The 27,293-nt window shown below is 44.3% G+C and overlaps 1 protein-coding gene across 1 annotated transcript; it reads left to right on the plus strand.

The window, feature by feature from the left end:
* The first annotated feature begins 326 nt into the window (after positions 1 to 326).
* Positions 327 to 22,735, plus strand: LOC128710291 (serine/arginine repetitive matrix protein 1-like). The gene is made up of 15 exons (XM_053805341.1): positions 327 to 383; positions 4,046 to 4,136; positions 6,330 to 6,392; positions 9,773 to 9,921; positions 12,488 to 12,637; positions 13,647 to 13,929; positions 15,751 to 15,826; positions 15,983 to 16,160; positions 16,242 to 16,357; positions 16,432 to 16,817; positions 17,211 to 17,435; positions 19,260 to 19,697; positions 20,877 to 21,089; positions 21,164 to 21,277; positions 22,305 to 22,735. Exons 1-15 carry the CDS (start codon positions 327 to 329, stop codon positions 22,733 to 22,735), a joined length of 2,970 nt encoding a protein of 989 aa, XP_053661316.1.
* Positions 22,736 to 27,293: the final 4,558 nt, after the last annotated feature.

Here is a 27,293-nt window from a genome sequence, read left to right on the forward strand (position 1 = left end):
GGTACCGGCGTGTGCTCTCTGTTTCTCTCTTTGCCTCTCTCTTCTCTCTGCCCGTACCAGCAAAAATCGGCCGGTGGAAAGAACACCCAATTCCCGGCTTTGCCACGTTTCGTTTGTTTACCGCTATCCGCTACGTGCTAGCCGTTGGGTCACCCGGCAGGGACCAACGTACAGTAAGTATTGGCTTTTTTTCCGAGCTCCGGCAGCCTGCGAGGTGGATGAAGTTACCTGGCGGAACGTTCTTTACTTACGCTTCTCGTTTTTCTTGCCACCAGTTTTAATACTCCTTCAGTGTCTCGACGGTCATCCAGCAAACACCCGGCTTCATGATCGGCTCATTTTGGAACCTTTGTAGAGCGTGCCCATCAATGCCTGTAGATAAGGTAGGTGAAATGCGTGTTCGGTTGAAGTTGAATGCGGGTATTACGGGTTTTATCTATAAGTACGTGAGGAAAAGAAAGACGTTCCGTTAAAGACGTTCCATTATATGTGTATATAAGACACTCCTGTGTAGACTTAAGAATCAAAGAAGTGGTAAGATGAAACACAAATTTCTACATCATATTGATGATTGTACTTTAGATGAGTGAATAAACTTCATAGACAACTTTGGAATATGTCTTAGAGATCGTTTATTTCGTGAAAAATGTTGCTCACGCCTCAATAAGTTAGTCCTTCAACTCACAAGAACTGGTTTTGTTTCTCATAATATTACTAACATATTCGATATATATACGTATCTTCCGTGCTATATCCAAGAGGATAGACCGATGGTCCTATTTGTACAAATTCTTCCACTTGCAAGAGCTTCAATCCGGTCCGATTGCGATAAGTTCGCTCATCTGCTATTAATACAACTTCCCAGCCTTCATTGCACCCTGGCGGACAAACTTTAAAATGTTTGATAAGCTCTAGAGAACTATAAATAACTATAAGCTATGGTGAACATTGTCCATCAATCAATGTCTAGGATGGTTTCCTTATGTCATCGATCAGTTTCCTCTGTTTCCTTCGGACTTCGGGGGTTGCAAGGAAAGAAAACCCACTGCGGCTTCTTCTTCAGTTTGGGATTTTTTGTATTGAACCCTCCAGTCTCTGCTTTAGTCCCTGAGTCATTCCCGGCGACACGAAGGATCACTCCCCGGGAACGGGAATGTCTGCAGTCTAGGTTCGGTCGGTCTAGAAAGTTTTCCAGCAGCCCTTTTCCGGGTTGGTTTGTACACAATTATTGATCGCGTACTGCCGCCCTACGAGCTTGGTATTTGTACCGTGTGTGGTGGGTGGAATGGTCGGATGGAACGGAACATCTGTGTAAAAAAAGTTGACTGAAAATAAATCGTATACATAGTCCACCCACTCCTGTGAAAGTCCCTGCCCCTGGTATATCGGTAACGCGACGCGATGTTGATTGAAGATGATGGGAACGATGATTATTCATGCACACGGCGGATGCCTCAAGAGCGGCTAGACAAGTATGCTAACGTTCGACAGTCCGGGCGTGTCCTTGTGATGACATTTACGGGCATATTCCGTAGCCTTTGCATGGTGAATGAGATTGTGCGAATTGGACATTACCTTCCGAGAGGGTGTGGGCGCATTGTGCTGATGGTACTTTTCCAAGGTACAGATTGTGAACACATCCTTCGCGACACATGTTGAATTTCGTTTGCTATACCGATGCAGAAAGAGCGTCTGTGTGCGTGTGTTTTTGTATGTTTCTAGTTTTCCGATGACGTAAGCCATTGGGGCTGGCCACGGGTGGGAAATGTGGGCGTAAAACTGGTCGCGGAAGGGTGGTCTATCCTTTTTTTCCGTGCCATGTGTATTATTGATTCGGCAAGTTCGGGGACTGGTCTTACAACCAGCACAACCCAGGACTCGATTTCTCGGTTTCACCACAGACCGCTCAATAAAGCAATTACGCTCACACAAACATCTGTTAAGGAGGAAACATAAATTCCAACGATATCCTTCCTGGCAGTGGCAGTGTGCTCCGGTAAAGGGTGGCCGGACGAACTCAACGGCGCACATGTTCGGCAAGGTGAGCGATGGAAAGTGCAGAGAGCACGTTGAATGACGGTGCAAAGCTGGAACACATAGGGCCGAAAAAATATGAACGAAGAAACACACTCTCACACCGTTTCATGAAATAGTTGCATGCAATTCAAAAGTCATCCACCACCTCCACCCCCCGGGGTGGTTCTGGTTTGACTGCAGCAGCGTTCGGTCGTGGGTTGCAATACGTCGCTCTGGCCTCCATTGAGTAATATCGCGCGGTTCGCGCTGAAGCCGGCGTTCGCTTTGCCGACGAAAATATCCGCATTGAGCAGGGCAAATGCAGGCACGACTATCGTGTCGTGCCCGGTGTTTTATGAGGATGGTGTTTACCAGGGGAGCGCAGGTCACGGTGTGGATACCCCGGGTGGGTTAGCCACGAACGGCTCATATGGTTCGTTCGCCGGTTTCTTACAGGTGCATACGCAAAGCGTACAGAAAATGAGGCTAACGGTCTGTTAGCATGCTGGTATGTTGGCGTGGAAAATAGTGGATTACGAAACGTTCGAACGCTCGCTGTTGCCCATTCTTTTGCTGACGCCAGAACGCTTTTCCGTTGTGTGAAGCAACTGCCCTTGTCGGGGGTCAATTTTGTAGTGTAAAAGGATGCGAGTAGAATTTCTATGATAGGCACCGTTTTATGTGTTTAGGTTAATTATATTTGCAGTTTCAGTTATGCTTACAGCCACATAGACTGGTCGGGTTTTTAAATGTTATATGGATTTTGTAATCTCCAGCTGAATTTTATTGGGTTTACTGTGCGATTTATGCAACACGGATTGATTTAAATTAAGTATTTATTTTTCGAATAGATTATTACACGGCCTAGAAGAGTATCACGAATTGCGATGTCCGGTATCATTCCCATGTTGCTATTAGCCAATCAGAGCTTAGGGGTTTTAATGCGTAAAGGTTGAGGTCTGAAATACCGCAGATATTAAACTCGAGATCGCCATGACTTCATCTTAATCTTCCTGATCTCGGAAGTTCTTATGGATAGCTTTTATAACTTTTAAGACTCGATTTTCTGGTGTGATTTTAATGGCTTGACTAGATCAGATATCCAGCTCTTACTTAGATATCCTTCAATAGATATTCGTTCGATGAGCTTCTTGAACAGGTCAGACTTGACCGACTTCTAGTTGATAGTTGATACTCAATCTCCATCCAAAAATATGTATCCTTTCCTCCATCCGATGCTTATAGACAAAGAAAGTTGGTAGCACAAACGGTTGGGAAATTGCATATACCAAGGTTGATACAACTATGACAACTTTATCCCTGGAAAAAATAATTTTAATTGAAAGTTAGCCAAGAGAGGCCTTCATTTGTACTCGATTTAATATATCCTTGCTATACAGTTGTTTAATGAACAGTTGAAATTGTTGGACATATTTTGGACAATATTTTCCTTTAGTTGGAACTAACTCAAAGGGATTTCTGTCCATTTTAACATTTTTATATTTATAAAACTCATTTTATAAAAAAAACCTACAATACACCACCTTATTAACGTAAATCTATAAGGAGTAAAGCTTGTCTGTATGGCTAATCTTCTGTTAGTTTGCATACATTACGCATTTACACAGAAATTAACCCATCTGGTGTCATTATTAACTGCAAACTGTAAGCCTAGGATTGTTGGTTTAATGAACTTGCGCAACAAAACTAATTTTCCGGTCGGCGTTTGTGCCCGTCGGTGGAAAACTTTAGCAATTGCAACGATCGTGCAAGATTTCAGGACCAGGAACAACTTTTTCCTGAATTGCCGTGCATGTTTGAAGGTCCCCCCCGCCCCAGAAGGTTGAGGTGTTTACGTCAGAAATCCCAATTTATGTTCATTGTTATGACCCAATTAGCGAACGTTGCGCAACTGTTGTTTATAATGAGGATGATTAATTTTTTTTATCCTTTGCGGGATGTTGACGTCGATGAGTGAAGCTGGTCTAATCTTTTACTATTCTCTTTGTCTCTTATCGTTTTTCCACAGCTCCATTCGGAATATAGAAGTACGTATCGATGGCACGAATATACCGGGGGACCCGATGTCGTAAGAAAACCACCTGTGCCAAATCAGTTCGGTAATTATGAAACGCTGCGCATTATTCACCCACAATACACCCACTTCGGTAGCCTACAACCACCAGTTTCTTCCATTCTTCGTTGATGTTTTTTATTCTCGACTTTTATTTTCTTCTCGAATAAACAAAAAGCCCCGTCACGGAATAGATGATTTCATTTTCTTGCAGCTTTTCATTTGAACAACAATTGAAGTAGCTGATTAGAAAGCATAATAGACATCAAATTGAACACAACCACGCTTTCATACGTAACAAGTACACATCTAGCGGGGGTAACACACACACACAAACGTCATGGGGAAAAGCCTGCAATTTGGAGCAAAACTTTTCTCCTTATCTTTACCGCTCTATCTAACCGTTTCTTAGCCTAGTTGGTTTTTGTTTTCTATGGCACACAACAACATTAAGAAAAAAAGAAAAATAATAACAGGACATAGACGCCATTGGGACGTATCAAAAGCCAGCAACACACACAGACCCATTTGTTCACGAGCAGACACACACTCTCAGGCCGGCTGGGCGCACGTACACCGGGGTCGGAAAAGTTTAATGGGAAAGTTTGAGCGAAAGATAATTTTATGCGTAGCCGCAGAGCACCGGTTCGTCATCGTTGCCGATAATGGATGCTCCCGAGCCGGCAGTTCCTCTGTGTAACTAGTTTTTAGTTTAAAGTTTTAAAAATGCAAAACCGTGCTGAACCGTGTGTTGCCGCAATGTTGCTTGTGCGAGAGGTTGCGAAAAACTCAAATGTTTATTGGGAAATTGAATGTGAAAATTCGCATACTCGTGCAGCGAATTTTCAAGACAATGATTCAACCAAAATCCTTCCATCGCAGTGAATCGGTTTTCCTCTTTGAGTCGTTTTTATAGTGAAGCCGACAACCGATCGATCTTGTTGGTCCGAGTTGGTGACATTTCCACCGCATGCCACCTTTAACTGCGTGTTTCGTGTGCCGGTGGTAGTGATTTCTAGTTCAGTGATGGAATGTCCTGGCGGTCGTTTCAACATGCGCGTTGCATGTTTTGAGCCGGATTTGCTACGTCCACAGCCCTCCAGAGCCGGGCGGTCAATGTGTTAGCAGCAGCTTTCTGTGGGTTGTGATTCCAATTTCGAGTTACTACCGATGCGACTCGTTTTTTTTTCTTTTCGGTCCCGCTCTCGATGATTGTTTCCTGGTGCACGACATCCTTGGACTGTTCCATTTGCATGTCACGATATGGTTTGGTTGTTCCGCAAAACCACCACATATGCGCGTGACACGTGGAGAACAAATAATTAAAATTGTTTTCCAATTACTACTCATGGCAAATGTTCGGTGCAGTTGGTCTCTATTGATTAATTTGTTAGTTTATTCAACGCTTTTGCTGCCAGCGGGACAGCATGTTTTATGGCTGAACTCCACAAAAGGCCCGGTTAATTACCCAGACCCGATCGAGCACTGTTGGACAAGAAAAGAAACTTCATGTCCAAATGAAGCAAGTTAAACACGATACTTTTCAATTTGTTGGAAGGATAATAACCCTGCAAGGTCACCTTCACGATTCACCGATTTACCAAAACGAAACCTCCAATGAGCTTTTCTGTGCTTTCTCATTCCCATTGATGTATGTGTGTGTGTCTGCTTGTGAATTACAGTGATAATGTGTGTGTGAATGCGTTTAACTAATTGAGTGATAATAAATCGCGGACGTTAGCTCAAGAATCACTCGGGGCTATAAAATTGTACTCTGTCCAGTAGAAAAAAAAGCATTCAGAACCAAACGCAAATAATTGATTGAAATGAGTCCCGAACACGATAGAGGAAGCTTCGTTCGGACCACCTTCGCCTTCGCCGACGGTGTAAGCAGTAGCGTTAAACCTTCCATTGAAAGGCGTTGGCATGGAATCGAAACGTCCGAAAAGGTTTTTGATTCCCAGCACGGCTCATTATCCTGATTAGGTGCCATAATCCGTGTCGCGCAATGTAAACGTTCACGTTTCGGTTCGGCTCGGGCAGGATACAGTTTCGCGCGTTTGTGCCGCTCATTAGCTACCGTCTTCAACAACAACAACAACAAGCAACAAGGCTGACACATTTGGTATATCCGAACGAACAGAAACAAAACTACCCCCCCGCCCTCCCAAATGCCATTGAAACAGTAGAACCGTTTACGTTCCCTCATCTCTTACACCTTGTGTATCTATTTTTCAAGCAGCCAGCTCGAAGGCGGATCACTTTTTCTCGAAATCAACGGAGGATGAAAAGTTTATCGAAGGTGATTCCGCTTCCGCCTGCCGGTCTACCGGTATCTCGGTATACTCCCGTAATTCTGGCCACACACACACACACAGACAATACACAACCCATACAGAAACTCAAAACACACACGTACACTGGTCAACCGATTCTAGGGCTCCGTGGTGGCTTACGCTACCCAATGTTGCGTATACCGTTTGTGCCAATGGGGGTTTTTCTTTTGTGCTGCTGATGATATTGCTCGTTATCTTAGTTGTGTTTTTTGTTGTTGTTGTTTGTTCGTTCCTTTCGTTGCATAGCTTGCGCAGTTTGGGGCAGTTTGAAGTCCAACAAATCTGGTTCACTAAATTATCGCGCACACACCGAACGCTCACGCAAAGCTCCACATGCCACCATGTTCGCTTCACATGTGCTGTTTTTATTTCCCCCCCCAGCTGGGGGGAAGATTTGACCGAAAATGGCTGAGGTTTTCGCTGCAAATGAGTGCCGGGTACGGTACGGTTTGCAGTGCATAATTCCGAAACAGTGCTCTGATTGGCTAGCGGCCAATCGAATGCTTTTCGACACGGGGTTTGCAAATGAGAGCATTTTATAATTGTCACTAAGCTAAAGCGAGCGAGAAAAAGCGCCAAACGAGGCTGAAGAAGCAGAGGTGGATCAACCGAGGATTAAAGGGAAAAAGAATGTGCTACAGAAGCTAAACGTATTGATGCTGATGTCAGCTTGGATTTGGATTTTTAAACTGGTTTTTGTTGGACATGTGTTTGTGCACTGACCTCAATCCTAAGCAATTGTCCCTTTTTTTTTCTTTTGCTTGGTCTTTTTTGCCGGCACCACCGTTCGTTCGTTCGGCCATAAAATAAACCTTTGCCAGCGCTTGCAAAACAGTTTTTATCACCGTGCTTGGAATTTCATCAATTATGCGGTGGTTGTTCCGATTAAAATTAATGGCCCCGTTCCGGGTACTGTTGGAATCGATCGAAACTTCCCGGACACATGTGTGCACGGCGCAATACTTTCGCTTTCATTGTGTGCGTGCAGGTTTTAGGTTTTGTTTGTTCCGTGTGCCTCCATGGTGTAGCACTGCTGGGGCGAACAGAAATGCCCGTCAATTGATCATAAAACATGCATGCGTAATTGTTTCGATTTTTCCAATCCTGCTTCGGTTCGGCTCGGTCCAATGGTTGGGCCAGTGTGTTTGCGAGCAGTACCCCGGTTTCCGGTTCCGGATTGCGTGTTCGGAAAGATTTCCGAGGTCCATTTTCAACGCCAACCCCGGTAGACGGTTGCTTTCGCTTTGCGAAATCTGTTGACGTAACATCGTTCGTGGGTGAATGAAAAGCGAAAAGTAAAGGTAGAAAATGAGTGCTGTTTCGCTTTATTGCACCAACACAAAGTACATTCATTTCGTGAGTTAATTGAATGTTAACTTCGTACGGTTCTTCTACAACGAGAATCCACAAAATCGGACAACAGAAAAAGCAATTTTTTCCGCCATATCACAGGGCGATTAGATGCGATGCAGTTACAGGTTTAACGGTGTGCCTACAGCATCAATTTTGATCCATTTTTCTCTCTCTCGCCGGTTGATGGAAGGGTATGACCTTCAAAGGTTCGCTTGAGCGCCGAATGATGTAACCTACGAAACATCAAATTGTTCGGTCCCTTGTATGGGAGATGAACCAGCAAACCAAAGCAACGCAAAGCGATTGATCGATTCAATCGATCGTTGAGATGATGTTCCGTCGTTCTTCTCCTTTTTTTTTTTGAGCAAACTATCCAAACCTTTTGTAGGCATCCAACCAGCATTCTTGACGTCAGGTCGTAATGCATGAGTTGTATTTTTTTTCGTTATGTCCAGCTTCGCATTTGCACGAATACTCGTTAGGAATTTAATATTCGCTCTCGCGTGTGATGAATTCACGTTTCTACCGAGAGTGATGATGAAATCGTCACCGTTGGTTTATGTTTACCAAGCAACTTCAATGTCCTTAGCTGGAATCGTCGCCGAAAGGCGACAAACACGAACGAAAGGCGCTGTTTGCCCTTTAGGCTTTTGTAGTCTCGTGCGAGCATTGATCTGGCTTTCTTAGAAGCGTAAGTACATGTGAAGCAGGGCGATATGGTGGGTTGCGTAAAATGTGGACAGCGTGTGCGTTGTTTGGTTGTACAAACATGGTTCGAAAACATATTCCGCCTATATTCGGTGCCATTCGGATAAAAGCATCCTTTTAATGCATGGCAAACAGCGCATAACAATCGTTTAGCCCTCAACCTCTCATGCTCCATTGTTTCATCACACACAAACAGACAGATAAACACACACACTCACACACACATACAAATCATAACTCACAGCATGACTGTGGCTGGGGAGGAAAGGACGGCCGCAGAGCATTACGATAGCGAGAGCTTTCCACTCGGGCAGGCTACAAACATCCCATGTGGAAAGATAAGTTCGAAATTTCCGATCCGGTTCGATTTAGCAATGAGCTCATTGGTGCGCCACTGCTCTCGTAATGCTTTTCGGGCAGAAACATGTTTTTGCAGCTTTGCATTGTAGCTTTGCTGGGTGTAGTGATTAGCAGATCGTTCTTCTTCCACGTTCGCCAGCGACTGTCTTTGCTGTAATAGTCCTTGAAAAATGTGTCCCATCAAAAGCCCATTCTGCGTCTCTCTGCGTCTCACACTCTGCCACTGTCTCGCGCCACGTTGTCACGCCTGTGTGCGACGCTAGTGTCGTCATAAATTATTTCATATTTGACATTGACTGTACGGGACAGGGTGTCGCACCCTGTGTGTAACGTCCTGGTGTTTGCATTGTTCCGGTTGAATGGTTCTGTGATGGATCAAAATTGAATTAGACATCCGGGCGGAAGTACTATCCGAAAGCAAGTGGAACGAAAGCTTTTCCAGCCAGTACTTTACCCAGTGTAAGCTCCGGTGACATTCGTGGGTGAGGGAGACAGTGAGCAGATTTGTGATCGTGATTGGAGCAGAAGTTTATAAGTAGAGCAACGTGGTACGATTGAGCTTTGCGCCCGGGGGTGGAATCCCCGTTCTGGATCCAGTGGGGAGACATTCTATTGTATTGCTAGCGATAAGTCCTGTACATATATTAGCTAACATTTTATTTGCATGTGCAATCGTTGTCGTGCCGGTAGGTGATTCGGAACCGTAGTTGACCATTTATTACATATTGTATGTTAACTGATGATATGCGTACAACAATGATTGTTTCGCTCTAGCTACCTAGCCATATGTTGTGTTACAACAATAGATTGAACTGAAACGCGCAGTTTTTGAGTGCCTTCGTTTTAACCGGATACTGTTTTCTGTCTCTTTTTCCCCCACTTGTATTTTTCTGTCTCTTTCTTTTTAACCCTTAACAAACCGTAGCCTCGATCAACGAACCGCCCTTGCCGAGAAGGAAAAAGTGTCCCGAGCTAGCGTATCGGACGAACGAGTTTTTGGCCACACGGGGTAAATCTGAAGCCATCGGGCACGATCGTACCGATGCTGGAGCAACGACTCACACTAGAGCAAGGGTAAGTAGGACGGTATGCGGAAAGGATGCAGGGTTTTCCCTCCCCCAGAATGTGTCATGGCACCAATGGTGGTTAGGAATACTTTTGTATCGTGTATTCGCTTTCCTTTCTCTTCTTTCGTTATATTTTTCGCTTTTGAATCATTGTTTGATTTTAATTCTGTACGAAAAAAACAACGATGCCACGATGCACAAGACTGTTCAAGAATGAGTTATGTTGGTGTTTTCCATTGTGTTTGAGTTACATGCAAAACAAAATAAAATAAAACTCGATGTTCAGTGTTTCATTATAGCTGGCCAGATATGTTTAAACGCTATACAAAAACACAACACCAAGTACCAAGACACGTGTAGTTCCATTTGGCTCTAAGGGCCTTCTACAGCAAAATACAAACGGAAGGTGCCAAATATTGCCACCAAAGAATGGCAAGAGAGTCGAAGTTTTTTTGTGCTACTAATACAACCTCTTGCAACTTCATTGTCAATCGGAACTGCATCAAACAGCTTTAGCTATTGAAATATGTAATATAATTTTACAAACGGCCGGGCGTCTCCATGTAAATTCCGTTTAAAGCACGGTTAAGCAAACCTGCATGGTAATCAAAAGATAAATCTCAACGCAAAAGTTCACTTGTTTGACGCGGTTTATAATTATTTGCTGCAAAACGCCCGAATTTAAACACAATCCCACAAACGACCAGGCGACTCCTTTTGCATTTAATGCCGTTTTAAACATTTTTGAACTAAGCTGCAAATGCAACATTCCAATAGAAGTACAATGAAAAAGTTTCTTTCTTTAAGCTGGATGTAAACTTTTTTTTACTAATTAAATCGCTATAAAACAGGATATGAACATTTAAACACAAATCTCACAAATGACCAGGCGCCTCCATGTAGTAGTAGGCCCTGCTTTGAATGCTTTCTTTGAACACTTTACCGTAAGTGCAACATCAGAACGAAAACCCCAAATGCACCCAATAGCACCAACATTTATATAAAACCACCATTCCCCTCCCTTGAAGTGGCTGGACAGCTGATAAAACAAATCGAAACGCTATGTATGGTGCTTTGCACAAGCTTCTGCAGCACATTGACCTCTCACGAAGAAGACAAGCACATGACAAGCACGGGCACCAATTTATCTACCTGCTACTTCCTGCTTTTATCTGCTGACTGTAACAAATGCGCCAACGGTAGCGTTAATTATCGATTGTTTTATTATTTTCCTTCCCGTGTTATGGCTTTTGCTATCTATTATTTAAAGGAAAATGTGTTACTGTTTTCTTTTGATCGCGTGTGTATTGTGTGTGTGACTGAAGTATCTAGTGAACTTGCGCGCCTTTCCGTAGTAGTGGATAGCTGCCACAGTGCCACACCACGTATAGATTAGTGTTTACCAGCATTATGGACTAGAGCTAGAGCGTGTGCCTTAGGAAGACAATCGTATAGAAGCGTGTGCGTGTGTGTGTTTGCAGTAGTGCAGTAGTGGCTAAGTCGATCTGTTGAAAGATTTTAATTAAAATGAATACGTTACGTTAACTGATTGCGATTGGATTTGTGCTTGGAAACTCCGTAAGCACTAGGCATCATTGTACGCGGAGCAACACCCCGTCAGCCAACACGTTTCCATATGCAGGGTTTACAGCATTCGCTCCACATGTACTGCACGTGACATTAGCCACAGAGGCAGAAGAATGCAAAATGTACTGTTCACTGTTGACGATATAGAGAGTCTCTGTAATAAAAATTAAAAAAAAACATTAAACGAATCTCATTTCATGTAATGCATGTATTGTAAACCATTGGTTTAGCTGTCTGATCCTCAACGTGCATAGCTTAGTGCCAATTCGTTCCAACCGAACTAGAAATCCGAGCATTCCCTATTTAGTCAGCATTTTGTTAGTGTTGTTTGCTTTTTCTCTGAACAGTACGTTTGATTTCCGCTTTGCGCAGTATGATGTAATATCCTGCTTCTCCAAATCGTCTCCATGATGCGAGATCGAATGAAGTGTTTCAAACGCCAACAGTGTATATGCTAAACTGCAAAAGCTTCTCCATGCAACAGTAAAGTGGGTCAGCCTCGTTTACATGCGTAGAGCTGACGCTTTGCTCGTGTACCTAATCAGTGCAAGGAGTTCAAGCGCTTGGGAACTATCAATTATCACGCAGTAACTTTCTCGGTAACCCATGCTTACAATGCTATTCATTTATGTTTTCATACGCAACTGCCAATTTGCATTGGGCTCGATATTTAAAACGATGCTCCAGTTTGAGTGTAGTAAATGTGGAGTTCCTTTCGAGATCGCGAAACCCCAATCCTGAGCGTCAAATCGCCCATTCAGAACATCACCTCCAACTGAAAGAGCTAGCAAGAAGAGAAAGGGAACCATGTTTCTTTTGACGGAAAAATCTAATTTCTTCGTGAAGAAATCTGAGGATCTGAGTTCTCAAATCTGTGCGTAGAAAACAATCCAACAACGGAAAACCAACGATACCCCGCCCCGTCTCCTTGACCTGTATCTGAACAATTGCCCAAGCGAGAAACAATGTATTCATTTTAATTACAGTCTGAAGAGCGTGGAACGCCGTCGCGCCGCAGTAAATCGGAGGGACCGCCGGCAGGTGTCTCTAACGGAAGGCTTCCAACCGGGACCGGATATGCGAACGGAACCATCGAGCCGCCGCCGGTTTCGAACGCGGGCAGGGCACTGGAACAGGTAACGTTGGCGCTTTTCTTCGTGCGTGTGTGTGGGCGCTTTTGTTTGACGATACTTCGCCCCCCGCCCCTATTTCCCCGTTTTCCTTTTTGGGTTTTCCCTGCGGTTCTTTTTTTTGCTGCCGAGTGTTGTTTTGTTACGTCTTTAAAAATGAACGCGTGTGTGTGTGCCTTCTGTGTGCTTTTATTGCTCTGTGAATGCGCGAGTCTGCTTGCGTGTGTGTGTGGGTGTGTGTGGGTGTGCGTTTGTTTCTTATCACAGCTCTAATGACTAAACCTGCTACCAGGGGTTTGAAGTTAGAGTAGATACGATGTGTAGATGCGTAATGTGTCACTCATTTTCATCACTTCATTAGGCTTAGGGACCACTCATCAGCTACCTATTTTCCTCGTTTGTTACATTTCGGTTCTGTGTGTTGTGTAGCGCGTCTCCAAGCACTTCATGCAACGAGAGCATGACGCACATGTACATATGGTGCACTTTTATCGCTCACAAGACTCATTCACACGGAAGCTAACCAGAAACAACTCATGAAAACACCATTCGCTGTCATCTTAAGATGTTTAGGACATAATGACATACCTTTCACTGTGCATACGTAGCGCATGTAGAGAGCAGAATATCACAAGCACGAGCAAGGTGTCCAGAGACTGCCAACATTCGTCATCGTTACTTTCTTTTTCTTGGTTACGTTTCTTACATTCATGTGTCGCGGTTTATTTCTGTACGCCTCTCTGTCCATGAAACCAGCGTTTCTTTCTCTTTTCTCGTATCGTTTTTTTTTCTTCTCTGTTTAACGTTTTAAACCCTGATTCTTGTACCAAGCGTATACTTACTATGCCGTACGGGACGGTGTACTGCCGGACCGGATTGCGATTGCATAACCACTGTACTAACGTAAGTTTCTCTTCCTCCTTCACCTCTCCCCATTTTCCCCCACTTCTATCCTCCCTCCTTTCCCACCGTTCCCCTCCCCCCAACCACCACCTGGATGTCCTTCTCGTTTCAGGCGGGTGAGTCTTCTACTAGTGGACTATTCAAAAAAACCATTACCAAACTGAGCACGGAGTATCGGCTCCAGTTCGTGTGGCCACACGTGCGGCGTGCGATCAAGGGCGGCCCCGGGGCTGGTGCGCACGGCGCTGGCGACGGTGACGGTGCGGACACTATCGATGCACCCCCGCGCAAGTCCCTCTCCATGGGTGCACTGAAGGCGGCCCAGATCGGAGCCGCCGCCGGTGGCGGCACCATCGCTTCCGTACACAAAAAACGAACGACTAACGAGCGAGAAGGTGCGATCGCGTGGGCGCGCGCTTTTTAACCATTCCGATCCCGTTTTAAAACCACATCGTTCTCTTCCGTTTGTCGTTTTTTTTTATGTCGCTCTTACTTTTTCGTGCTTTTACAGTCGATTTTTTGGCTAGTTCGCCTGTTTGCTTTCCCCCAAGCTCCGCCCACCCCGCCCCCTCTGTGTACGGCCCCTTCCTTCTCTCTCTCTCTCTCTCTCTCTCTCTCTCTTTCTCTGTCCAGTCGTACGGATGAGTTTGTTTCTTGTCTCTATTTCTTTAGTGTTTCCATGTTTACTATCTCGCTGCTGTATTTCAAACATGTTCTACATCCTTTGAGTGTAGATCCACTTCATTCGGTTCCGTTTCCGTAGATTCTCTGTAGTGGTTCTTCAAAAATGTTATGATCTTTCTTCTGAACCGTTTTGAGCATGGTCGGATTTTTTTTTTCAACTGTATCCTTCATAGTGCTATCATCTGCAACACTAATTAAATCCTGTGGCGTAATACTGTCCTTCCCTTAATGGTATTCATACTTCAATTGCCTACTGCTTTGATGTATAATTATAATCTTTTTACGCGTTTTTTCTGTCCTTCTTTGCTTCGTTTTACAACGCTGAAACTCGCTAGAATTCGCATAACTCTCCTCCTAAATCTCTTCAAAATCATAATGATTCGGAATATCCTTAAAATGGCGGAATTGACCTGAGAAAAGCTGAGATAAGTCTCATCCTGACAAGACCCTTAGGGAAATCGATTTTATTAAATTTGGATAACGAAAGTTGTGTTTATCTTCTTATAAAATTGCTATCAGACATTTGTCTACTTTAATAAGAAGGACCAAATGAAGGAGTAGCATTCCTCTCCGTTGACTTTAAATCTACGCTTTCAGATCGGCAGTATCTGTCACGCTTGGTTAAATGTGTTCCTTTTAAAGACTAAAGTTAAGAGAATTGAATGTTTGTCTTACAATAGCATAAATCGAATACTACAACGAAATGTAGGCCGGACCCTGTAGTTGTTGTTCTCCCGGTGAGCAAAGCAAAATTGTCTCTTGTTTTATTAATTATTTGTAGCAATTACTAGTAACATTTATTATAATTTACGAACTCAATTCCATTCGTATCCGAACCCCGTTGGCCGCTCGTATCTTCTCAATCGTTTGTTTATTTTGAACAAAATTTCGAATAATATCGACATACATCATACATCCTTTTCCTACTGCAGCATAATCCATTCCTAACGGTACATATCTGTAATGAATCGTTGGTGCAACCGTTCATGACGTAATTGCATAACTTTTTTATGAATCCTGAAATGTCTTAAACAAACATTTAGCATTTCCAAACTGCCTTTATAACACGTCCAACAAATTAAAATAAGAAAACTATGATCTATTTTTGTATAAAAGATATGTACAACACCACGATCCTTATCTGGCAGAGATGATTCATAAATCCTTGTACAATGTCCCTTAGCCCTTTTCCTTTGGAGTTCCCATCATAAGCATCATTCCTACATCTTCGTTCCATTTATCCCATGCTAAGCTCCCCGAATATGATGTTCCGAATGGATAGTACGTTCATTGCACCATGGTGGTGTGCTGCGAACGTACACATAACCGATATTTATCGCCCAAAAAAAAACCGCAAAAGGATAACCGTTCCCACCGAGTAATGATGTTTCTGTTATCTTTTTCTCTCTTTTTCTCTTCTTTCCTTATTTGTACTCTAACTTCGCCCCAATCTAACATCTCCCTTGTCCCTTGTCTTACCGTATGCATCTGAATGAATTTCCATTTCATGCCACGTGGGTTATATAATCCAGCCACGGCCACGGAGCTCGAACCACTGGTCAACGATTGCGAACCGTCGATGGAAAAGTCGCAGCAGCCGAATGAAAAGTAATATGCGTGGGAAAGTCAAATGAGCTGGGCATTTTTTTCACTTTCTCATTTCAACTGGTTCAATGTCGCAAAGCAACTGGCAGGTGGCAGACGGTACTAATCCGTATGTTTTCTTTCTGCATTCCATAATGTCACCCCCTGGGCTGTAATTAGACGCGGCGAGATGGCTCGCGTTGTGGAGCAGAAAATAAAGGCACTGCGCGTGGAGAAGGAAAAGTTTGGTTTCGCGCCGGAGGCAAATGATGCGTCCCGGGCACAGGCAAGTTCCGGTATCGACAATGCCTGGTACAAGGAGGTCCTGGAGCTGCGGAAGAAAGCTGGCGAGTACCGGGTGTGTACTGTGACGCATTGTCATAATCTGTCCGCTTGTTCTGATTTGTGTTCTGGGGGATTGCTTGTTTTTCTTTTGCAGAACCGGGGCTGGGGAGTGGAGATGAATCCGGATCTCTTTAACAAGCAGGTTGAGCTGTGGGACCAAGTATCCCGTCGCAGTTCGCTGAGTGCACTTTCGTTGGCATCAAGCGTTCGGTACGTAGCTCGCCAGTTTATGCGGATTATGCAGCAAAGCACAATGCATTCATTTCCCTTTAACTCCATTAAAGGCCAATTACGAAAGAAGAAAAGGAGAAGGAGAACAACAAGAAGAGCTCTCCAACGAAACCGTTCAATCGGGGAGCCCGTGTACCGGGTAGTGCCCGACCGGTTGAGATCAGCAAGCCGGGACTGCCGGATGGGTTGAACTTCTCCGCAGCCGCCCGTAGCCGCAAGGACGCCATTCGTCACCATCTGGAGCGCACGACCGGTCCGGATGTCGAGGAAGGTGCGCTGTTGCCTTCGCCGACACGCGAGAAGCTTATGCCAGCAATACCACGCTCCAAGGCAGACAGTCCACAGCGTGGCAGTCCTCAGAAGACCGCACTGTCACGCCACGGTAGTCCGCAGAAGGGAAGCCCACAAAAGATCAGCCCGAAGAAAATGTCCAGCAAGGGTGAGTAATTCTCGGGGGGCTTTTGTATTGTCATCTGTTGGATTATCAGAGTAACAAATTGTGATTAGGTTGCCTTCCTGATCGAAATAGGGAATATTTTCTTAGCCAGTCCATGCAAGAAAAGTCAGTAACTTTCAGTTCTTTCGTATCAATAATTCCCTTGCACCAGTGCTCCAAGTATCGCTTATTGATAGCGCCTCAATACTTCCCCGGGACGCCACTGCTTCTAAGTCTCTTTAGTATACTGAGCTCCAGTACAGGAGGTCCAATATGTGTACATCCATGGTTTGAGAGATCAGGATAATTTAATATCTATTCACATATTTTTGTATCAGAATTCGATCGAAACGTCACTTAAACACCTACTAATTCCGTTCCTCACCGTCTTTGTAGGACGTTCGCAATCCGTAGGGCCGGCAGTCGCCACCGACGGTAGCGCACCTGTGGTTGCCGGTGGCTCGCCGAAGCGTCAGATCCGTTCCGGCAGTACGGTCGCTGCCTCGACGGCTTCATCGGCGGCCAAAACGCACAAGAAAACGCCGACCTCGGCAACGGCGCCGACCATCGCGCAAAACCAGCAGCAGCAGTCGCAGCAACCGGAACGAAGACCACGGCCGAGTGAGTACCGGTAGCGGAAGTTCGTTAGCGGACGGACGACCGAATGTATGCTAGGTTTTGCGTTAGTTCTTCAGTTTACGTTTACTTCTGCTAGCTACGTTCCTTCCGTTTTGCAAATCGTTCAGTCAGATTTTGGTACTAGCAAGCCCCTTCCCTTTAGGTTTTGTGAAACCCCTCTTTAACACTCCTACCCCGTTTTGCTGTTCTCCGTTGGATTTCTTGTACCTGTTTGACCTATCTTTCTGTGCCATGTTTCATATTCGTATTGTTTCGTGCTAGAAACGACATCAGTAATTGATTCGATGGGTTGAATGTGAAGGTGATTTGCGTACTCAAATGAACTACGATGCTATCTTACTTACCGAAAATCGAATACCTTCCTTACATGTTTCACCATCGTTAGCTGGATAGCACTATGATTACTTCTCAGTTTGAGTACGCTAAAATTACATACCATAGAAGTTAAACATTTATACTGTGTTATAACATATCTTTAGTTAACAGTATCTAGTACCCGGAAAGATTACATTTAGAATAGAACAAAAAAGAGGAGACCAACCTGGAGAATCGGCGTTAAAATCGCTTCAAGACAACCCTCGTACAGTGAGAAGCATGTAAAGAAAACCCTCCCAAAGCAAATTACGAGCTGCGGTGTGAGGGTATATTTAAACTTTTTTCAAATTAGTACCCACTAAAGAAGTGGAGTTTCTTTTGCCACTTATTCTAACACTTGCAGCGAGAATTGGTATGGTTGCAAATGGAAAATGAATGTCGAAACCTCAGTACCTGTATGGCGTTTGCAGTTACTACTAAGTGGCATTAGAAAGGATCCGGGTGAAAGCTTTCAATTAGCGCTAGAACAGAAAAAATACCCAACATTGTAGATGATACTAAATCGTTTCCTTTTTTCGATGGTTTTAGTTTGTTCTTATGTGTGTAAAGTAGTGGAGCAACTGAACATAGTTTTACATAGAATAGTGAAAACAAATTGTTAGTTGAACGAATGGACAAAATATCGAATACCTGGCTGACGTTATTGTATTGGCAACAGTTTGTTGCAAAGCAATGTTTTGCTACTTAACGTCTAGCAAATGTACAAGCTACTAGGCGTCTCCATCGTTCTGGCGAGAAAGGATCATGTGTAAATCATAAATTACATTTTTCTTTTTGTAAGGGATTCCAGATGATTCATGGTAATGCAGCTTGGCGGATTGTATCATACTTACTTTCATTTTGCACAGACAGGTCGGTCGGTTAGCTTTTCTACTCTTTGGTCATACTCAACTCCTCCCACAATCATCAACTCCTTTGCCTCGTCTTCTTCCTCACTGTTCGTTCCCAACCTTTTGTTAGCCGGCTTTGAGCCACAATAGCGGACCGGATGCGTTCGGTTAACGTTTCGTTTGACAAGGCCAACAAATACACACAACGAAAGGGCCCGCCCCATGGTTCCGCACGATTTATTGATGGATGCAAAACGTGTACGGCGTACGGTACGACAGCCATACTCATTAATCTTTCGATATTCATTCTTTTCTTTCTCTTCCACACAAACACACCCACCGTGGTTCCCGGTTGATGCGCATCGTCTGTGCGCTCGTACACTCACACACACACAAACCCATCAATGACTGTTGCTTCTGTTTCGTTCTATCGTGGTGGACACCCGTTCACATCCCTGTTTTTCGACCCATTTTTTCGGTCGTTTTCGGTTTTGTCACCTTCGCCTTCACTGACGATCACTTTCACTCACTGCTCTTTCTCTCTCTCTCTCTTTCTATCCGAAACTATCTCTCTGTTTTTCTCTTCTTTGATATCCCCCAGCATCCCTTTCCACCACCACCAATCACTCCCGCTCGAAGAGCAGCACCCTGCCCACGAGCCGCCTCCATCCTCCGCATTCCAGTAATCTCACCAACCTCACCAACAACAATCATCTTCCCAATGCATCACCATCATCATCCGCCGCCACAATGGCCGCGTCCATGATCGCGTCCACCACCAACACCGGCACCCCATCCACCGCCGCCACCGCCCGCGCCAAGCTAACGCTCGCGACCGGTACCAAGCGGCAACCGCAGGGGGGCCGGTCGGTCAAACCGCCCACCAGTCTGGCGAGCGACTCCTCTGCCCCTTCGTCCGCGTCCAGTACGCTGAGGAAGAAGCAGAGGATGGTGTCCGAGGGCGGTGTCGGTGGTGCCGGCGGTCGGGGCAGTACCAGCGCCAGATCGGTTGAATCGGACAAAAAATTACCCATCGGAAGTAAGTAACCCTCGCCACCCACGGGAGGGGGAAAGGTCGTGCCATTCAACCATTATTTTGCCATTTTTGTCACGTACCTCTATTCGCTCATTCTCTCTGTCTGTCTGTCTCTCTCTCTCTCTAATTGCCTTCCCTTTAGAAAGTCGCTCTATCTCTTTTCCAAAGTTATACTCTCTTTTACTATTACATTGATTCTGTAATCAACCGAACTCATTACGAAAACAAATCCATAAAACGAGCGTCTGACGACCGCTTTCCATCCCAACCCAAACTGTTGATTTCTTTCGATTAATTTAAACACACATACCAACGCGATCAAGTCCCTTTTAGTGCGCGTGTGTGTGCAATTTTGTTAAACATTAAAAATGCGATCTCGATGCGCGACTTCCCTCATCGCGTGAGCAGTATGGTTGCTTAGCAACGGCTCACGCCTCACCTACATGTGTGTGAATGCGTATTAGTGTTTGTGTGCGTGTGTTTATGTGCCATTAGCGTATTAGCGTGTGTTTTCTATCGTTGCTGTAAATATCTTTCTCCATATGCCACTAGATCAGTATACAGTATGATTTGTACACCTGTCTCTACTGGTTTTGTAGCTAATCCGTAGTCGCTATCTCTGGAAGGATGTGTTTCATCTTCTTCTTTATCTAATGCTCTTTCTTTCTCTCTTTCGATCCTCTCCCTAGATGTGATTATATGTGTGTACTTGCATTCTTTCATTCTGTGTAGCCAACAGATGTTTAGTTTAGTGTGGTTGCCACTCACCATTACTTCTTCTGTTCTTTAGTTTGCGGTTTTGCTTAGAGAAAGGCAGATGCTCTGTTTTTGGTTCGTACTTTCCCATCCCCCATTAATGTTGTTCCCAGTGCGTGTGTGTGTGTGTTTGATAGTGTGAAGTGCTTCATTCGTTGATTTTCCTCAGTTTATGTTGATTTGTTCTCTTCTTTGCTTCGGTTCCTGTGCCGTCTTACGTTAATGATCACTACGTCTTGCGTTTGGTATCCTATTTTCAGTTAGAGATTGTGATATTGTGCGTGTAGTTGTAGTACGTACCGTGTCGCAGTGAGCGTTACTAATGTTCTCTGGACGTTTGTCACTTCCGTGTTTTCTTCTTCCGCAACCAACCTGTTGCACCATGCACACACCCACCCACACGCGCACATTTGCGTATTGCTACAGGCGTTGAGGATGCGGACAAGGAAAGTATCCCAACCGTGGGCCCAACCGTGGCCCCGCCACCGGAGATACTGGAGCAGATAATCAAGTCACCTCCAGAACCGACGCGAGTTAAGTCACCGGAGCAAATCATTATGCGCTCGCCAGATCCCGTCAACTGGACGGTGCCGTTGGACACCGGGAAAACGTTCACTGTGACGCAGAATGTGCGAGAGGGTAACATCAACTGCTGTGGAGTTACCTTCGAACTGCAGTGTTTGAACGCATTGTTGCTTTATTTCGTTTTGCAGGTGATCCAATGATTCGTCCGCACAGTGAAATTAAGGCATCCACTCCAGTAGAACAACCGCCGCCACCACCACAGTCGGCACCACCAGAGCTTTCTGAACAATCGAAAATGCCTAGTAAGAAATGACATAGCGTATGCATTACAAAAATGGACTGATCTCTGCTATTTTTCATATCAGTTCCCTTAGTGAGTGAACCAACATTGGGGCAGATCATACTCTAAGTTAGAAAGCTTAAGCTTTAAGCCTGTATCTGCCAAATAATACAGGCACCGGATTGTATCATTCTGTACAGATTCGTGAAGGACATGGCATTTTGACGTAAAGAATGACACAAGGGATCAATTTTGTGAAACCTCAATTTGAGAAAAATTGATTAAAGTTTAGAAATTTAATATTAATTTCAATTCGTTTGTAATGATGTATAAGTCTGATTATTAAAATAATCCTTTTTCAGTTGTTTTCGTTACAAAAAATTATTCACATTTTTCACACATGGGAAACATGACCAAACCTGGAGTCAGACCAGCTAGCAAAATTATTTGGTTAGCTGCTTTCATTGGGAAACCAATCTAATCCTTCTTTCCTAGGCTTAAATTGGCCTGTCATTTGCACAGCGAGCTGTAAACGGATAAGCCTAGAAACGTCAAAACGCATGCAAAAAAACTGACCTAGAGTATGATTCCGGCCATTATTAGCTATCCTTTTGATCACAGATATAATTTGACAACCAGATTAATTAACTTGAATTAGTTAACTTCAAAACAACAGACTGTTTTTGATGTTTTGTTCAAACTCATTGGATATATCCGATGTTTCATCAATTCATCAAATGGAGTTTTTATATGAAACAGTGTGTCAAGATTCTTCAACTAATGGCGCTCAAATGTGATGGGCACAAGCCTCGTAATTGTTTCGAGATCATCAAAGAAAGACCTTGGATCCCCAAGACCGCGGAAAAACTAAACCAAACGCCAACAATTGTATTTTGGGTAAACTTCACTAAGGTTTTTATCCGACAACGGAATAGAGATCAGAAATTCCTGGAAGCTCACGACACACATTGGTCCATTTAGTTAATGCATTCATTCATAAAATTTGCCCTTTCGGGTGGTTAATCTCCATTGTCCGATGTTCATTACAGATACTAAGCTAGAACCAAGCTCGATTAAGGAATCGGAAGATGAAGACGATGATTTGCCACGGTCGAAATCATCCGTTGCTTCGTCGGTGAATCCTACGTCGATAGCGATCTCGGAGCCGATGACCGTTTCGCAACCACCACCACCATCATCCCAGCTACCCTCCCAACCATCTGCGGCACCACCGACTGTCGGAGACACTAAAGCCGATCAGGCAGTATCGGGTGTTGCTCCAGTTCCCGCACCGGAACCGGTTCGCTATGATAAACCCGTGGCCGGTTCGACGCTACGCTGTCTGGACGATCCGGCCTTCGAGTCAGACATCAACTCACCGCTGGCGAACCGTAACGTAGCTACGGAGGTGCTTGACAAGGCGCGCGATCGTTTCGATCGCTTCTGGGGCAACCCGAACGAAAAGCCGGAAGAATCTTAAGCACCGCCAGGAGAAGGGCATTAATTATCCTTCTGCTCGTACCTAGCGGGGCCACGCTAGCATCGAGCAGATGGTGTTGGAGAGTTGATTTGCTGTTGCCGTTAGTGTGATTGTTTGTGGGAGTGCAATGGCACCCAGCATTAGCATCTAGCACGATGCATGTGAATGGAATGAGCATCGAAAACCACTCAAGATAAAAGTAGTCGCGTGGCAGACAGCAGGCGCTTAGGACACAACAACCAAAAAAAAAAACAAAATAACAACAACAGTGACAGGGTAGTCAGGTAACACTAGTAAAACAAATCACTTATCAAAAACTCTCAGCGTTCTCGTGGACTGTTTCTGTGTGTTTTCTGTGCTTTTTCGAACCAGTGCCGAAGGGATTCCCTGGTACTGGGGTTTAGGTATTAGTGCGCGCGAACCTGCAGGGCAGCATAGTAGTATTGTTATTTAATGTATAGGGTATAGTGAGGCGTGACTCGATCCGTAAAGGGTAGTCCGATTTCGGACGTTCATTACTTAGGTTATTTCATTAGAGGGGGGGTGGATGGCTTGGTTTTGCTTCATCACTCCCAGGATCTCCACATTCCACGAATCTCATTCTTCAAATCGCACATTCACATAGGCTAGCTTCCGTATCTTAAAAAACCAGCACACCAGGCAGCATGTCACCCATAGACACACTCACTCTCTCAGGGAAGCCGTAAGAGTACGTTTAAGCAGCGTGTTCAGGAGGTTTCTCGATCGCAGGAAATAGACAGCCGAAGGCAATGGGGTGACAAGCGGCACGAATTTCGGGAATTTGCAAATGTAAGCAGCTGACAACCTTTCCGTTGCTGAGGCCTGAATTGGTAGACTGATCCGTACCGAGGAAGAGTGTTATCGAACCCGCGGAAGTGATATATTGCTTGGGGGTTAGTGAATTCCATATGCTGGTTGAACAATATCAATAGAAGAGAAAAAGGAAAGATGCAGCTCGCCAACGAGTTGCAGGTGGTGACGGATATGACGTGAGTCAGCACAGCAACAGTAATAGTCGCACGGGCTAAACCCCCATCCTCGGACGGTGCAATTTAATTGCACTTGAAAGGTAAACAGTGCGAACTGGCTGTAACGAGCTGGTTAAACAAACAAAGTTGCACCTTCGGTGGGGGGGGGGATGTTATACGCCACCTTCGTCCATAACGTCCCACATAAACGGGACGAGGAAAGGTACAAAGTAAAGTAGAAGAAAAACTGAAAGCCACACCACAGCAAAACACCATTAGCTAGGGCGACCAGCCGGCGCACCGGCACCTCCGTTGGCAGTGTCCGATCGAACAAATCATCATCCGTCTGCAGTTTACGAGGTTAGTGGAAGGCTCGATAGAGGCCTCTTTCGCACACACTTGGTTACATATTTGTGGGCATGCTTTGTCGCGCTTTTTGGGCCATATTTAGATTGCCGGTGCGTCTGATCGCCTGGTGAATTGCGCTTGCCGTTTGGGCGTAGTGTTCTTGTAGGGCCCTCCTGTGTAGGCACCCAACGCAAGCTCGAAACCGACAACAAACGTAACGATTCTAAAGCAAACATAAAAGGAATCCATTCAAGCGTACAAGCGTACACTGCAACTACAGAAATAACGAGCCAGAATTTCCCAACCGGCGTACGCTCCCGTCGGGGTGGCCCGTCCATAGTTTGAGTTATGGTTTTTCGAATGCAACTACAAACATACACGTCACACCAGATCTAGCTAGGGGATAGAAATTGCAGAAATAAAAACACCGTTTTGGAAGACACATTTTTTGGGAATACATACTACATTCGCACCAGATTTGCCGTGCCGCTAGGAAAATAACATTTAAAAACATGTATCAAAACACATACCGTGCCATCGTTTAGTTTGCCAACCAACAACACAGCCATAGAGGAGCGATTTATGCGAGATGAAACCCTTTTGTGGGCGAGCATTATTAGTACAGCGGGCAATAGATAAGTAAATTTAGTAACAATCATTCAAACCAAACGAAAACAAATCGAAAGCCTACACAGAACGAAGAAGCCAGAGGAAGATGACGATAAACTATGGGAAAACTTCACGTCCGGTTCGAAAACGAAACCTCTTCAAACCTTGATGATAGTTACGATGGAGCAGGAAAGGGATAATACTATTTTTGCAACTCCATTTAAAACCAACCAAACAACCCGTTCGCATAACTTCAGACTAGTTAAATTTCATACCGAAAACTCGTATCTAATGTAAGCATCAGGAAGAAGATGAGCAAAAATATTTCACCCATTTAAAAAAGCGGAAATAGAAACAAACGAGATGTAAATGGAAACGAAACTTACTAACCAAGGGGTCGATCATACCTGAAGTAATAAAAAGCTCGGATCTTGAGACGGCATCTGGCAAACAACCGTGCAAATATCGAGTGATGCATTGTAGTCTGGTGCATGTTGGAGTGAAGATGCTCCATGTTTTGAGTAGCTCAGCTGCGTTTGCTACTTTGTTGTTCATCCAAACCATGTTTTTCTTTGCTTCTGTACGAAACGTTTGACCTTCTGATATGTTAGACAAGCTTTTCGGAGTAATTCCTTGAAGAATTTGCATGACACTGTCAAGAGGAGTTCAAATATTTGTGAAATATGATCAAATATTTTGATTTACAGAGTGCAATTATGGCGGACTGGGAGTAATTTCTTAAATAATTTTTATAAAAAGGTCTCGTCAACTTTCATACAAAATTAACTGTTTTTCAAATCCTTATCATTGAATTTTTAAGCGAGCTAAATGATTTATATACTATGAGGTTTAGAGCAGCTTCCAACCGTCAAAATACACACATTAAAAGATATGATCTTAAGATATGATCGACCCCAGTGAGCCAGTTGAGCAGCACCATTAGAGCTAACGAAAGTAACAGAAACAAGGAGGAAACTATTAGTTTTCTGCCCCCGGAATGGTGTTTGTATCGTACGTGAGCTTAAGTGACTTTTACCATGACCAGGAATTAATAATGCGCAGGGTTGCGTAACACCCTGGGTTGTGTTTGAAACACACAATTGTAACTGTCACCGCAGTCAGTGCGACAGCCGAGTCAAACGCAATTATAATACATGAACAATTAAAAAGCAACAAAAGAAGAAAAAAAAACCAAATCCTACTGAAATGTATCGCAACGCTGCACTATATATGATATGTATGTAAGCTCTCTATTTATCCCACTGTTGCTACGTTGCCTACATTTACGTTTTTTTTTGTCCGGGATTTCGCAAACGCAACTAATCATTGCGCGTGTACGCAACCGTATCATGGGTATTTTTGTTTCGCATTAGCGTCACCTGTTTTGCTGCGCTTGGTATGGTTAAGGAGAGTGTATACCTGCGTTACTGCGTGTTATAGATGCGCAAATGCTTTGTTATTACGCACGATCGTTATTGGGGGTGAATAACAAGGGAAGGGTTGGCTTCGCGATAGGGATGGTCACACTGAGAAAAGTAAGGGATGATAAAGGCTTATATGCAATTTACATAAGCTCGCACACTGACACGAGCACACACAAAAAACATCTAACACACACCAACAGGAAATTAAAATGTGTAGGAAGGGGAAAGAAATAAAAACGAATGTGATTTTGTGATGGGAAATTTATACGAAATTTTATAATTGGGAAAGGCGTGTTTTTTTGAAGCGATAACTTCCGATGAAAGAGACTCAGAGGTAGGGGGGAGGGGACTGGAGTGAGGTGGCCATCCAGAGTACGGCACGGTGTGGACAAGGTGTGGGTAATAGTACTGTTCGGATTTACGTTATGGTGTTTTGTTTTCTATACATATATATTGCTTCGATAGAGGTCGAACGGGCGATAGGGTTTACCGTGTTAAAGAACGTGTAATGCAAGTTATGCAATGTAACGAATGAAAAAGAACAAAAAAAAACCAACATAATATTGATTACAACAAATACTCTCTTTACGATGCTTAATGATTAGAGTGACATGATACGTGGCTAGTGCAAACGACAGGGACTGTAGCGATGTATCGTGTACTGCCGGTGCAGCATGTAGCGGACACATACACATGTAACGAAGGCGAGTGTAGCGTAACGGTTTTGAAGGCGTAACGATCGTCGATAGATTTTGGGTGATGCCAGTATAGTTACCCGCGAGCAGTATTCACTGCCTTTGCAGAGCAAGAAGCGCAGAACGAAATAAATCGCTATTGATTACGACACTTGCAACACATTACACACCTACAAGCAAAACACAGCAGCTAGCCGTACGACGAATGGGTGGACGAAAAAGACAGAGATGAGATGGCAGAGATGAACACTGCTAACGTCCACACGCAAATACCGAATAATTACCGAAAAAATCGCATTCAGCCAACTGCACTCCAACCTATACAAAACGAACCATAATTAAAGGACGATAATAACCAGGCAGGATTAGGATGGGAGATAGAAGTGGAAGACTTAGACACGATTACAATGGCCGCTGGTGCAGCACATGAATCATCCATTAGGAGTGATGCAAAAAGAAAACAACCAAACACACAAACACACACACACACACA

This window comes from Anopheles marshallii, chromosome 2, assembly GCF_943734725.1.
Source record: "Anopheles marshallii chromosome 2, idAnoMarsDA_429_01, whole genome shotgun sequence".
NCBI classification, from domain to species: Eukaryota; Metazoa; Arthropoda; class Insecta; order Diptera; family Culicidae; genus Anopheles; species Anopheles marshallii.

Coding starts and splice junctions, on each gene's coding strand:
- LOC128710291 (XM_053805341.1), top strand. CDS start 327: ATGATCGGCTCATTTTGGAACCTTTGTAGAGCGTGCCCATCAATGCCT. Junction 4,137..6,329: donor ACCTGTGCCAAATCAGTTCG/GTAATTATGAAA, acceptor CTATTTTTCAAG/CAGCCAGCTCGAAGGCGGAT. Junction 16,818..17,210: donor GAAGAAAATGTCCAGCAAGG/GTGAGTAATTCT, acceptor CCGTCTTTGTAG/GACGTTCGCAATCCGTAGGG.